This window comes from Oncorhynchus mykiss, chromosome 13, assembly GCF_057628025.1.
Source record: "Oncorhynchus mykiss isolate SJ-2025 chromosome 13, ASM5762802v1, whole genome shotgun sequence".
NCBI lineage: Eukaryota > Metazoa > Chordata > Actinopteri > Salmoniformes > Salmonidae > Oncorhynchus > Oncorhynchus mykiss.
The window spans coordinates 60,479,808-60,493,677 of NC_143034.1; the positions used below are offsets into that span (position 1 = coordinate 60,479,808).

Consider the following 13,870-nt stretch of genomic DNA (forward strand, 5'->3'; position numbering starts at 1 on the left):
GTTTTATTGGATTTGCCCCAAACATAACCATTTGTTTTCAGGACAAAAAGTGAATTGCTTTGCCAAATTTTTTGCAGTATTACTTTAGTGCCATGTTACAAACAGGATTCATGTTATGGATCATTTTTTATTCTGTACAGGCTTTTTTCTTTTCACTCTGTCAGTTAGGTTAATATTGCAGAGTAACTAAAATGTTGTTGATCCATCCTCAGTTTTCTCCTATCACAGCCATTAAACTCTGTAACTGTTCTGAAGTCACCATCAGCCTCATGGTGAAATCCCTGAGCGGTTTCCTTCCTGTCCGACAACGGCGTTAGGAAGAACACCTGTATCTTTGTAGTGACTGGGTGTATTGATACACCATCCAACGTGTAATTATTAACTTCACCATGCTGAAAGGGATATTTAATGTCTGCTTTTTTTTAACCCGTGAACAATAAGTCCCTTCTTTGTGAGGCATTGGAAAACTTCCCGGGTCTTTGTGGTTGAATCTGTGTTTGAAATGCACTGCTCGAATGAGGGACCTTATAGATAAGTGTATGTGTGGGGTACAGAGATGAGGTAGTCATTCAAAAAATCATGTATAACACTATTATTACAAACAAAGTGAGTCCATGCAATTTAGTATGTAACTTGTTAAGCATATTCTTACTCCTGAACGTATTTAAACGTGCCATAACAAATGGGTTGAATACGTATTGATTCCAGACATTTCAGCTTTTCATTTTTAATTAATTTGTTTAAATTTTTTTTAAACATAATTCCACTTTGACAATATGGGATACTATGTGTAGACCAGCGACAAAAAACATATTTTTAATTCAAGCTCTAACACAACTAAATGTGGGAAAAAAGAAGGGTGTGAATGCTGAGAAACTGTACATGTGATTTTGGGAATGCTCAGTGGTCTCTGACCTCTGCACATACATTAAATACCTTCTTCAAACCTTGATAGAGGTAAATGTATATATGACGCCTCGCCTGTTTTACTAGGAATTCATTTTGACATTCTATTGGATTCGATGAAATTGTTCGTGTGCCATAACTGCTGCCAAAAAATGCAATTCAAATAAAGTGGTTTGATCCAAAAACGTATTTTTCAATGTTCCTGGAAAGTATCCTTTTTTAAACATTGTTATTCTAGAGAAGTCCACAGCTAAGCTGCATGGCTCAGCTACATAAGCTTTAATCTCCACCATCAAAGACCTTTGTTGGGTAGTAATATTATCTCTCAATGGTTGTATCTTGAACTGCTCTATCAATCCCTCCCTACTTGCTCATGTTTTATTGCTGTGCAAATCATGTGACTGTTATGTCTTGTTAGATTGAGTGACACAATACGTTGGCAAATGACATTGAAACAACGTTGATTCAACCAGTTGGTGCCCAGTGGGACAGACCTTTTCAAAACGTCATTGTGCTGTATTGTGGGTGAACACATGGAGGGAAGGACTGAATGGAATGGATGTCTCTTATACACTACAAGTTTCTGGATGAATAATGCCAGAGACGTGGGCAAGTGACTCCTTGCATCAAGGATTTCAGCAGCGCCAGCAACAACAACCACAGGGCACCAACAAGATAGAATCATATTTCCATTAAAAAAGCATCAGTGTGTAGAAAATAGATGGGTTGCTTTTTAAGCCAATCATAAAGCCAGCAGAAATTGGATACACCTATTTGATTTATACACCCCAAATCGCAGAGCAATCCTTAGTTAACCTCTACAGGATTGGTGTGTGTGTGTGTCCCCACAGCCCCACGGGACAGTTAACCTAACGTAGACTAATATGATTAGCATGAGGTTGTAAGTAACATGAACATTTCCCAGGACATTGACATATCTGATATGGGGAGAAAGCTTTAATTCTTGTTAATCTAACTGCACTGTCCAATTTACAGGAGCTATTACGGTGAAAGAATACCATGCTATTGTTTGAGGAGAGTGGACAGTTATGAACTTGAAAATGTTTTAATGAACCGATTAGGCACATTTGGGTTGTCTTGATACAACATTTTGAACAGATATGCAATGGTTAATTGCACGTACACTGTTGTCATCTAGTGGACAAAATCTAAATTGCGCCTGGGCTGGAATAATACATTATGGCCTTTCTCTTGCATTTCAAAGATGATGGTACAAAAGAAATAAACAATGCATTTTTTTGTTTTTCTTTGCATAATGTTTTACCAGATCTAATGTGTTATATTCTCCTACATTCTTTTCACATTTCCACAAACTTCAAAGTGTTTCCTTTCAAATGGTATCAAGAATATATATATCCTTGTTTCCGGTCCTGAGCTACAGGCAGTTAGATTTGGCTGTAATTTTAGGCAAAAAAAAAATAATTGAAGTTGGATCCTTAAGAGGTTTTAAAACATTAACAAAGCGGTTTGTTCATTTACAGCTGGCTCCAGATTTCTCCTTTAAGGTTGAACATTCAAGGTGACTGCTTATTTCTAAACTTCACGAAAGGAGGTAGGATAAATAAATGTAAGCTCAAATGAGAACCCCAGTCAGGAGTTGACTGAAGCGAGTGGCTCTCTCTGCTGCTCTGTCTTTTGTTGCTATGCTACCTGGTTTTGTTTTGTTGTTCTTTCTCAGGATTCCCCACAGGTGCCTTGGAGACTGATGGAGAATATGGAACTGCTGCATCTCACCCAAAATCCTCTCAGGCACAGCCAATTGAAGTGCATGCAGGAGGAGACAGCATCACGTTCCTCTGAGCTAGACTGCTACTCAGGGACAGAAAACAAAGATAAATTAAATGGCTTTATCACCAAGAGATTCAGGAATGTAGAGGGACTGTCCCGTTTTGTTTACCTTGCCTTTGCGTTTACCTACCAGACCTGTAAAGAAATTAACAAAACATTAAGATTTTATGTGGAAAAAATAAATAAAAATAAATCTGTTCTGTCTAGTAAATGGTCTGAAGGTGGTTTTGAATGTTTGCAAATTGTTTTATCTGATACTTTATGAAAACGTTTAATTATGGGTGCTCTACAGTTCCTTTTGAAATGTAATTGTCTACCAATTATCTAATATCTACCAATCAAATTTTCTAAGTTCCATGAAGAAGCTATTTTATCTTATATTTTATTTATATTTTATCTCCTCACAAAGTAGTACTGTGAAACAACAAAAATATTACCATTCAAACAAATCTGTATTCTTCCCTAAAAGATATTGTATCTTAGAAAATTACCTGAGCTGCTAATAAGAGACAGGAATGAAAAATGTATCTAATATGTTACTTGACAGCCTTTTTATACTGAAACCAATTAGAATTATTAGTGGAGACAAAAAGGTGACAGGACCACACATCTGACCCCCTGCAGCCCAACTGTTACTTATAATCGTTATCACAGACAGACCAGAGACTTTATTAGGCAGAACATCCTGGTGATGATGTCTGTGATAAAGAGAAAACATGAGAAAATATGTGAGAATTATAAATAGATGGACAGTAGGAGGGCTCAGACACCCAGAGAGAAGATTATGCAGGTCCTGCGGGCGAAGATCCGATAAAAGCGTCAGAAGAGTCAGAGAGGGGGGTGGGAAGGGGGAGAGAGAGTGGAGAGAGAGAGGAGATATAGACTCAGAGAGAAAGAGAGGAAACGAGTGTCACAATGAGTGTCTCAGTGACTGGACTATGGTAATGAGAGAAGAGACGGTGCTCCTCTGCCTGCAGAATTGAGTTTGACAGACCCATGCTGGCACAGCTGCAGACGTGAGGCTGATTTGGGTATCGGATGGGTAAGACCTTCACACCTCATCCATCAATCCTGCATTCTGTATCATTCCACAAAGTGACATTCATATGAAGAACCATGCCCGATTGATGGTGTAAGGTAAGTGTGATTAACTCAGGAATAATCATGTTATTATTATTTTAATTCGCTATGCCACAATTAGGTTCTAATTGGCTGTCATCTCATCAATCAAAATTGGAGGGGGGGGGGGGGGGGGGGGTTACTAAGCTAACATTTGGAATTGTTTTAAGATGGTAATTTAGCTATTTGATTTAGAATTGTAGAAAGTATATATAAAATAGATAGAAAATTATTTTATAAAATATTGAATTTGGCCCATACCACTATAGCTTATAGAAACGCATTGAATAACACATTCAAAAATGAAAGAAAAGAGAGTAAAAAAAATAAATCATGAGAAATACGGTTTGAAGTGTCTGTCCTATATCTAGGAGATATCTGTTTTTTTTTTACACATATTTAACCCCTTATTTTTGTTGGCACAAAACTACCTCCATACTTCCATGAATTTGTATGGGTTACCTTCAGAAGAGCCTACCCTTTCCACAGTGGCGTCATATTAGTTTGTAGCCCAAACGGTTCAGAAGCTACAGACGGTTTCGTGAGAAGACCCTTTTTAGGGATGTCTCCTGGTCTGACAAACAGCACTGTAGCGCTGCCACTTTCCACTGCAGATGCGGAAGGACAACATAGGTGGATTAAGACATGCAAAATAACAGATATCTCTAAATGTAAGGATTTTTATATGGATTCTTGTATTATGTTAATTAAATAGTGTATTTCTAAATACATTCCAATATTCAACTACTTCTATTTTCAAAGAAAAACTATAAAAATAGTTACTTCAAAATGTCTTTGAAAGTAAGTGAAATACCCTACATATTATTTGAACCCCCATCTGTTGCATATGTATTGTAGCTACTATAGCTCTTCTCAAGTTTGTGAGGGGAGGAGATGTGTTTGCAGTTGTTATAGCATGGTTGCATCTGCAGTTAGGGTTGATAGGGAGCACTTGTGTACTGTGATTCAAACAGGAGCACAACGCAGTAAAGAGAATCAAGGGGAAACATAATGTATTCACTTCAGATGACATGACGACTAATGGCTCGTCTTAGGTCATTGTCACTGCCCTGCCTCTACTAACATGAAGCCTGTGGTCTTATAATCAGGGAGGTTCTTTGTCAGTTTTACTTACTCTCTCAAGTTGAAATGTTCAGCTTTATATTCACCTTGGTTCCTCCGTGGATATACCTCCATTGGCAAGGAAGCCTCTAAAAGAAGGGGAGGGGAGTGACAGAGAGGGTGTAAAAAACTGCAGCAGAAAGAAAGAGGGATAAAGGAGTACAGTGAGAAAAGCTATCCAGCAAGTTTACAAAAGCTACTGATTGTAACAGTTGTCGTCTTCCTCTTCTGAGGAGTAGGAAATATCGGACCAATATGCAGCGTGGTAAGTGTTCGTCATATTTATTACACTGAACACAGGAAACAAACGAACAAGCGAATAAAGAAAAACTGAAACAGTCCCGAATGGTGAAAAACACTGAAACGGAAAATAACCACCCACAAACAAGAGTGGAAAAACAGGCTGCCTAAGTATGGTTCTCAATCAGAGACAACGATTGACAGCTTGCCTCTGATTGGGAACCATACCAGGCCAAACACATAGAAATATAAACACAAGAACAAAACATAGAATGCCCACCCCAACTCACACCCTGACCAACCTAAAATAGAGACATACAAAAGGAACTAAGGTCAGGACGTGACACTGATTATTCCCATGCCCACCTGGAGATGTCATTTTGCTGTATTGTGCCAGGTGTAATTTTACCCCAGCAGAAGGAAGGAAGGATGTAATTTGCTGTTTGAAAAGAGCTGGCTCATGAGTGTGAAACATCATTATCCTCTGTCAGGCTAGCATGGCTGAAGTGGATTGGGCAGCTATACTAGCAGACTGTAGAGGAAATGAATGAAGACTTGAGTGCTGGCCATGTTCAGTGATGAGATCAGTAATCTTCTCATTCAAGTGTTGACTTGAGAGAGCAATAACCCTGCATCAATTTTCTGTTCTGAGATGCTCAGAAGTAACCTGTAAGCAATCTGTTTTTCACTCTCTTTCTTTAACCCGTTGAGACCCAAGCATATATCCAAATTAAAAATTATATATGCCTCTGATTATGAAAATAATTACTTTTTTGAATTTAAGTTTGTAGAACAATTTTCTGGAAACGTTGCAAAAATGCAACATTGGTGTCACGTTCTGACCTTAGTTCCTTTATTATGTTTTCTGTGTCTTCACCAGACAGAACCGTTTCGTTTTCGTTTCGTTCTTTCTCTTTGTTATTTTGTATTTTCGTGTTCAGTGTCTTTTCATTAAAAATGACAAACACTTACAACGCTGCACATTGGTCCGATCTGTCATACTCCTCATCAGAGGAAGACAAATCGCTTTATAATTGGGCTTCAATGGTACGTATGTGTATTAACACAATTGTGAAATAATATTAAAATGACATCAAAATGGATCACAAGCATGTACACATGATGGAAAATATGATGTAATGTATACACATTTGAAATGAAGTCATACTTTGTCTGAAATAGCCAAATTGATTCACTTGAACGATCCACATTTTTGTATTTTTCCACCAAAAGCATATATTTTTTAAATAATAAACTATTTTGTGTGTTTTCTATGTATGGAGAACATCTAACTTACTTTTAGTCATATTTGGTTGTCATTTCTAGCGTTGGGCCAGTAACCTAAAGGTTGCTGGATCGAATCCCCGAGCTGCCACGGTAAAAATCTGTCGTTCTGCCCCTGAACAACGCAGTTAACCCACTGTTCCTAGGCCATCATTGTAAATAAGAATTTCTTCTTAAATGACTTGCCTAGTTAAATAAAGGTTAAATAAAATAAAATAAAAATATACATTTATTTGGAGAGATAACCTTCTATCTTACTTCTTTACCATACATTGAATGGTCGTCATTGTAGGATTGTGACCTTATACACCACTTTATTTTTAAAGAGATACATTTTTGATATTTTGATGTATAGAGGTGGCATCAAAGTTACTCGTAAAGTATTTGGTTGTCCATATTTACAATAAATGGAACGGAAACAATCTCTCTAACTGGTCTGTCAATGAATTAATGTGGCCCGATGCTCCCTGCAAGAGACTAGGATGTGCAGGAAAAGACTAACATTACTCAAGGACCAAGCATACACAAAGCTAGGACTGAAAACAACCTCCACAAACCAGTCTGTTGGCCTGTAACTATTCAGCAAAAACAGCTGTCACTAAAATCAGACCCCAAAAATCATCCTTGGTTATCAGGTTAACCCATTCAATTGTTGGGAGCATACAGTATTTAGAGTGTGAGACTTTGTCTTTCTTTTTTATCAGCCAAACCATGAAACTAGTACTCAGTTCTGTGATGATGGGTAATCATCACCCATTCGCATGGCTATCTGCTCCCAGGGTGCCCCATGGGTCTTGTCATGTGTCATTTCTGTCACAACAAATACAGAGGACCTTGGAAAAAGGGATATGTATGCCTGGAGAGTGCAGAGTGACACTAAGGCAAATATTTGAGGGCAGGCTTGAAGTTATCGGGTTCGATGTGTGTGCGTGCATGCCTGGTGTGTGTAACTATGCATACATAGTGCATTCAAATCAAATCACATTGTATTTGTCACATACACATAGTTAACAGATGTTAATGCGAGTGTAGCGAAATGCTTGTGCTTCTAGTTCCGACAGTGCAGTAATATCTAACAAGTAATCTAACAATTCCCCAACAACTACCTAATACACACAAATATAAAAGTTGTGAATGAGAATATGTACAGTAAGTATATGGATAAGCGATGTCCGAGTGGCATAGACAAGGTGTAATAGATGGTATAAAATACAGTATATACATGTGATATGAGTAATGTAAGATATGTAAACATTATTAAAGTGGCATTATTTAGTGGCATTGTGTAAAGTGACTAGTGATCCATTTATTAAAGTGGCCAGTGATTGAGTCTCAATGTAGGCAGCAGCCTTTCTGAGTTAGTGATTGCTGTTTAGCAGTCTGATGGCCTTGAGATAGAAGCTGTTTTTCAGTCTCTCATCCCAGTTTTGATGCACCTGTACTGACCTCGCCTTCTGGATGGTCGCGGTGTGAACAGGCAGTGGCTCGGGTGGTTGATGTCCATGATGATTTGTTTGGCCTTCCTGTGACATTGGGTGGTGTAGGTGTCCTGGAGGGCAGGTAGCTTAGTCTCTGGAGAGTCTTGCGGTTGAGGGCGGTGCAGTTTCCGTACTAGGCTGTGATACAGCCAGACAGGATGCTCTTGATTGTGCATCTGTAAAAGTTTGTCAGGGTTTTGGGTGACAAGACAAATTTCTTCAGCCTCCTGAGGTTGAAGAGGCGCTGTTGCGATATGTGGTGGTAGTCATTTAGTTCAGTTATCTTTGCCTTCTTGGGTACAGAAACAATGGTAGCCATCTTGAAGCATGTCGGGACAACAGACTGGGATAGGGAGCGATTGAATGTGTCCATAAACACACCAGCCAGCTGGTTTGTGCGTGCTCTGAGGACGAGGCTAGGGATGCTGTCACACGCACATGGTTTGCAGATGTTAATGTGAGTATAGCGAAATGCTTGTGCTTCTAGTTCTGACAGTGCAGTAAATCTAACAAGTAATCTAACAAATTCACAATGACTAACTTATACACACAAATGTAAATGGATGAATAAGAGACAGCCTTGCAAGGGTTAAAACATTTAAATATTTTACTCACATCAACCACGGAGAAGGATGGGGGGGCAGTCCTTATTAGTGGGCCGCGACGGTGGCACTGTATTATCCTAAAAGCAGGCAAAGAAGGTGTTTAGTTTGTCTGGAAACGTGACGTCGGTGTCCGAGACGTGGCTGGCTTTCTTTTTGTTGTCCATGATTTCCTGTAGACCCTGCCACAAACGTCTCGTGTCTGAGCTGATGAATTGCTGTCCCTGTACTGGCATTTCACTTGTTTGATCGCGTCGAGGAAGGAATAACTACACTGTTTATATTCAGTCATAGTCCCAGACCTCTTTCCATGGTTCAGTTTTGCGCCAATGCCGCCATCCATCCACAATTTCTGGTTAGGGTAGGTTTTAATAGTCACAGTGGGTACAACATCTCCAATGCACTTCTTTATAAATGCACTCACAGAGTCAGCGTATAGGTCGATGTTGCTCTCTGAGGCTGACCGGAACGTATTCCAGTCCGCGTGATCAAAATAATCTTGAAGCGTGGCTACCGATTGGTCGGACCAGCGTTGAATGGTTCTCGTCACTGGTTCATCCTGTTTGAGTTTCTGCCTATAAGACGGTAGGAGCAAGATGGCATCGTGGTCAGATTTGCCGAAGGGAGGGTGGGGGGGGGCTTTGAATGCATTGCGGAAGTTAGAGTAGCAGTGATCGAGGATTTTGCCCATGCGCGTAGTGCAATTAATATGCTGGTAGAATTTAGGTAGACTTGTTCTCAAATTTGCTTTGTTAATATCCCCAGCTACAATAAATGCAGCCTCAGGATATATGGTTTCCAGTTTGCAGTCCAGTGGAGTTCCTTGATGGCCGTCTTGGTGTCTGACTATAACTGTCGAGAATTATTTTGGTAGATAAAATGGCAGGCATTTGATTGTAAGGAATTATAGGTCGGGTGAGCAGAAGGACTTGAGTTCCTGTATGTTGTTATGAATACACCATGAGTCATTAATCATGAAGCATACACCCCTGCCCTTCCTCTTCCCAGAGAGGTGTATTCAGACCCCTCTCAGACCCCTCAACTTTCCCACATTTTGTTAAGTTACAGCCTTATCCTAAAATTATATTTTTTCCTCATCAATCTACACACAATACCCCATAATGACAAAGTGAAAACAGGTTTTTAGATTTTTTTTGCAAAAAAAAAAATAATAATCTAAATATAATTCACAGAAGTATTCGAACCCTCTGCTATGAGACTCAAAATTGAGCTCAGGTGCATCCTGTTTCCATTGATCATCTATGAGACGTTTCTACAACTTGATTGAAGTCCACCTGTGGTAAATTCAATTGATTGGACATGATTTGGAAAGGCACAGACCTGTCTATATAAGGTCCCACAGTTGACAGTGCATGTCAGAGCAAAAACCAAGCCACTAGGTCGAAGGAATTGTCCGTAGAGCGCCGAGACAGGATTGTGTCGCGGCACAGCTCTGGGAAAGCGGACCAAAAAACACCTGCCGCATTGAAGGTCCCCAAGAAGACAGTGGACTCCATCATTCTTAAATGGAAAAAGTTTGGAACCACCAAGACTCTTCCTAGAGCTGGCCACCTGGACAAACTGAGCAATCGGGAGAGAAGGGCTTCGGGACAAGTCTCTAGCCAGGGACCGGACTTGAACCTGGTCAAACATCTCTGGAGAGACCTGAAAATAACTGTGTAGAGATGTTCCCCATCCAACCTGACAGAGCTTGAGAGCATCTGCAGAAAATAATGAGAGAAACTCCCCAAATACAGGTGTGCCAAGCTTGTAGCGTCATACCCAAAAAGACTTGAGGCTGTAATCGCTGTCAAAGGTGCTTCAACAAAGTACTGAGTAAAGGGTCTGAATTCTTATGTAAATATGATATTTCCGTTTTTATTTATAATAAATTAGCAAAAAAATCTAAACCTGTTCTTGCTTTGTCATTTTGGGGTATTGTGTGTAGATTGATGAGGGGGGGAAATGTAATCAATTTTAGAATAAGCCTGTAACGTAACAAATTGTGGAAAAAATCAAGGGGTCTGAGTACTCTCCGAAGGCACTGTAAGTGTTTGGATATGGTTCCTGAAAGGGCACAGAGGCAAAGAAAGCACCAGGCAAGTTCCCATTAGTGTCTCATTACAGACTTTTCAGTGCAATCAGGGTCTGTTCTAATGCAAAGTTAAAATCCTCAAGAGTCCTACAGACCACCTGTCACACATAATCACTCAATGAGCCTCCTCAAAGGGAATGCTCGTAATCACACAGGTGCACTTGAGATATCTAGGAGTTCTGTTAAATTAAATTAGTACGTTACGAATTACAATTCTTATTATGTCATACATTTGCAAAAGGGACAATGTTACAAATGTGCAAAACATACAATATGTTATGAATTTGCTAAAAGTATGATATGTTATGAATTCTAGCTAGGTGGCTAACGTTAGCTAAGTTAGGGGTAGGGTTAAGTTTAGGAGTTACGTTAAAGGGTTAAGGTTAGGGTTAGCTAAAAGGGCTATGGTTAGCTAACATGCTAAGTAGTTGCAAAGTAGCTAAAAAAGTAGTAAGTAGTTGAAAAGTTACTAATTAGCTAAAATGCTCAAGTTGTCCGTGATGAGATTCAAACTCGCAACCCATCCATCCCAACTTAAGCAATCATTTGTCTTATGTACCCATACCAAACGTAACATATGATAGAAATTTGTGTGCCCTGGATTTACATGTACTATATTACATCTAGTCTATAAAACCAGGCTGGATTACATAGATCTAATACGCAAGTGCGGTTTGCTTACAAACATTTGAACCAGTCTTCAACTTAATATCGCTCATTCTTTGCAGATGGCATTGAAGCTGAATACTCCTTGCTCCTCTATGACATCATGGCTACAGTCTCTGCCCCCTCCTCTCCCTCTGTCCTCCATCACCTCCCAGAGCTCAACTTCTCCTCCTGCCCCTGTCCATCCATCCAGACCCTGAATGCCACCACACTGCCACCCCTCATCAACCCTCCCTCCTTTGGATTGTCCTGTTTCACCATGACCCTGGGTGGCCTCTCCAACCTAAGCGCCCTGGGCATCCTGGCCAAGTCCTATGTACGCTTCAGACATCGGGCCAAAGCTCCGTTCCTGTTGTTAGTGGGGGCTCTACTGCTAACCGACCTGGCTGGTAATTTGATCCCTGGTGCCTTTGCCCTCCATCTGCACCTGGGTCAGAGTCGGAGGCACAGGGTGGCTGCAGGAATGCGTGACACCACCGAGCCTGCCGGGATGTTTTGCCAACTGTTCGGTGCCAGCTTGGTGTTCTTCGGCCTGTGCCCTCTATTACTGGGCAGTGCCATGGCCGTGGAGCGTTGTATGGGCATTACCCAGCCCCTCCTCCACTCTGCCCTGATCACGGTGGCCCACATGCGTCTGGCTGTCCTCCTGCTGTCCTCCCTAGCCCTGCTGCTGGCCGGGCTCCCCCTGGTGGACGTGGGTAGTTACACAACCCAATTCCCTGGTACCTGGTGCTTTCTGACAGTCCACGGGCCGCTCTCCACGGCTGACGCCACCCTGGCCCTCACCTTCTCCGGCCTGGGGCTCACGGCGCTCAGCCTCTCCCTGATTTGTAACACCCTGAGCGGGCTGGCTCTGCTGCAGGCCAGGCTCAACTCCCAGGGCATCAGGACAAACACTACAGTAGCACCAGTACGATATGGAAGAACCTCCTCCTCTCCCCTACGCTCGCTGGATGTAGAGATGATGGCCCAGTTGACAGCGATCACAATGGTGTCCTGTGTGTGCTGGAGCCCCTTTCTAGTGAGTAGCTAGAGCCTCCACTGACATTTGACCTTGTTTATACTGTAGATGGTTTAACATTGGTAGCCTGCTTATTGTAGACAAGGCTTTTGCTTGTTTAAAAACAGACACATAAGTGTTTCTAAAATTAATAGTAGGATACAACATATTCACCTCATTTATTCAGGCCTGTCTCATATATACAGTGTGCCACAGTGGCTTTTATGTCCCTAACATAGTGGCTTTGTCCACCATCACCAGATCTCCATCTCTCTGCTGGTGGGTCAGTTCTGCCGCGGCGGGCGAGGCTCCAGCCACACAGTACGTCAGTCAGAGAAGCTGGTTCTGTTGGGCCTCCGCATGGCCACCTGGAACCAGATCCTGGACCCCTGGGTCTACATCCTGCTCAGACGGGCTGTGCTGCGCAGGGTCTTCCAGGTCCTCCAGCCAGACTCCAGGTCCACCCTGACACAGAGCAGCTCCTGCACTACAGCCTCACGCAGACAGGGGATTGGACTACACTGACCCATGAATGTGTGTAAAGATATTCCCATTTGTGGATACACTCTCTGTGATGAACTGAGAGAGAACTCAAAAACACCAAGTGAAACAGGTTTGAGATACTGCACATCGATGCATAGCCCTACAGTACAAGAATGTGGACATATACTCATAGCAGAAGAGCAGTTGGCAGTCATGGGATAGTCAATTCATAAACACATTAGATGTTTCACTTAGTTTGGTGACCTGTAAACACCTGCAAGCGTATCAGTCTCTAATTTGTATTACTGTATTTGTGTTGAAATGCTTCTAAACAGTGAAGAAGAGGCCAAGCGACAGGGTTTACTCCGTCCAAAATCTTTCCATGAAAATATGACCACGAAGTGAGGAATTTTTGAATGGTCAATGAGTGTCAAATTTGGTCAGCAAAAAAATGTAATTGCTAATTTGCTACGTGAGGCATATTTGATCGAATATACGTTTTGTAATGGTTAGGTTGTTACACGTGGTATTTCGGCAAATTTGAAAAAAAGTTATTTATATCCGAGTTGTACCTGTTGTTCACACGCTTTTTATGCACTCTCATTGGCTAGAATGGTCCCACCTGATCTCGCCTCCCGCACCTGCTTTACATCTTTGAGGACATGTATTTCCATTGTTAGAGCGGCCTCTTGACTATCTTGTCAATATAATAGATAATCTTTGTTGTAACCCACAAGACTGTAATGTTTATGTTTACTTTAAATGGCCGCATGGAATTGCTTCCTTGTGATTCAAAATAAACAGCTGCTCCTTCACAAAGTTTCATTTCAACATTTGTTGAACGAATTAGGCTACTCTAGAGGTCAAAGCTATTTGACTCAAAAGGAAAGTATAGCCTACCCGAGAGCCTCTGTATGACAAAGGTAGAGAATAGATCAGGGCTTTTTGCATCACACACATATATCGTATCAGTAGGATATCTGTATACAGTACACAGTATTTGTTGAATGTGATTTTATATTCTCAATATGTAGCAACACATGCAATCATTGGTCAACTGGATGAA

The 13,870-nt window shown here is 41.1% G+C and overlaps 1 protein-coding gene and 1 long non-coding RNA gene across 2 annotated transcripts; one reads left to right on the forward strand and one right to left on the reverse strand.

Moving 5' to 3' along the window:
- Positions 1 to 7,636: 7,636 nt before the first annotated feature.
- LOC149978946 (uncharacterized) lies at positions 7,637 to 9,135 on the reverse strand. Its single transcript, XR_016486035.1, has 2 exons — positions 8,574 to 9,135; positions 7,637 to 8,383 (listed from the first exon to the last, which is right to left on the reverse strand). It is a non-coding gene; the product is annotated as an uncharacterized LOC149978946 (long non-coding RNA).
- Positions 9,136 to 11,277: 2,142 nt separating this feature from the next.
- On the forward strand, positions 11,278 to 13,617 carry LOC110487554 (prostaglandin E2 receptor EP1 subtype-like). The gene is made up of 2 exons (XM_021559466.3): positions 11,278 to 12,342; positions 12,583 to 13,617. The coding sequence occupies exons 1-2, from the start codon at positions 11,425 to 11,427 to the stop codon at positions 12,844 to 12,846; spliced, it is 1,182 nt and encodes a 393-aa protein (XP_021415141.2). The 5' UTR covers positions 11,278 to 11,424; the 3' UTR covers positions 12,847 to 13,617.
- Positions 13,618 to 13,870: the final 253 nt, after the last annotated feature.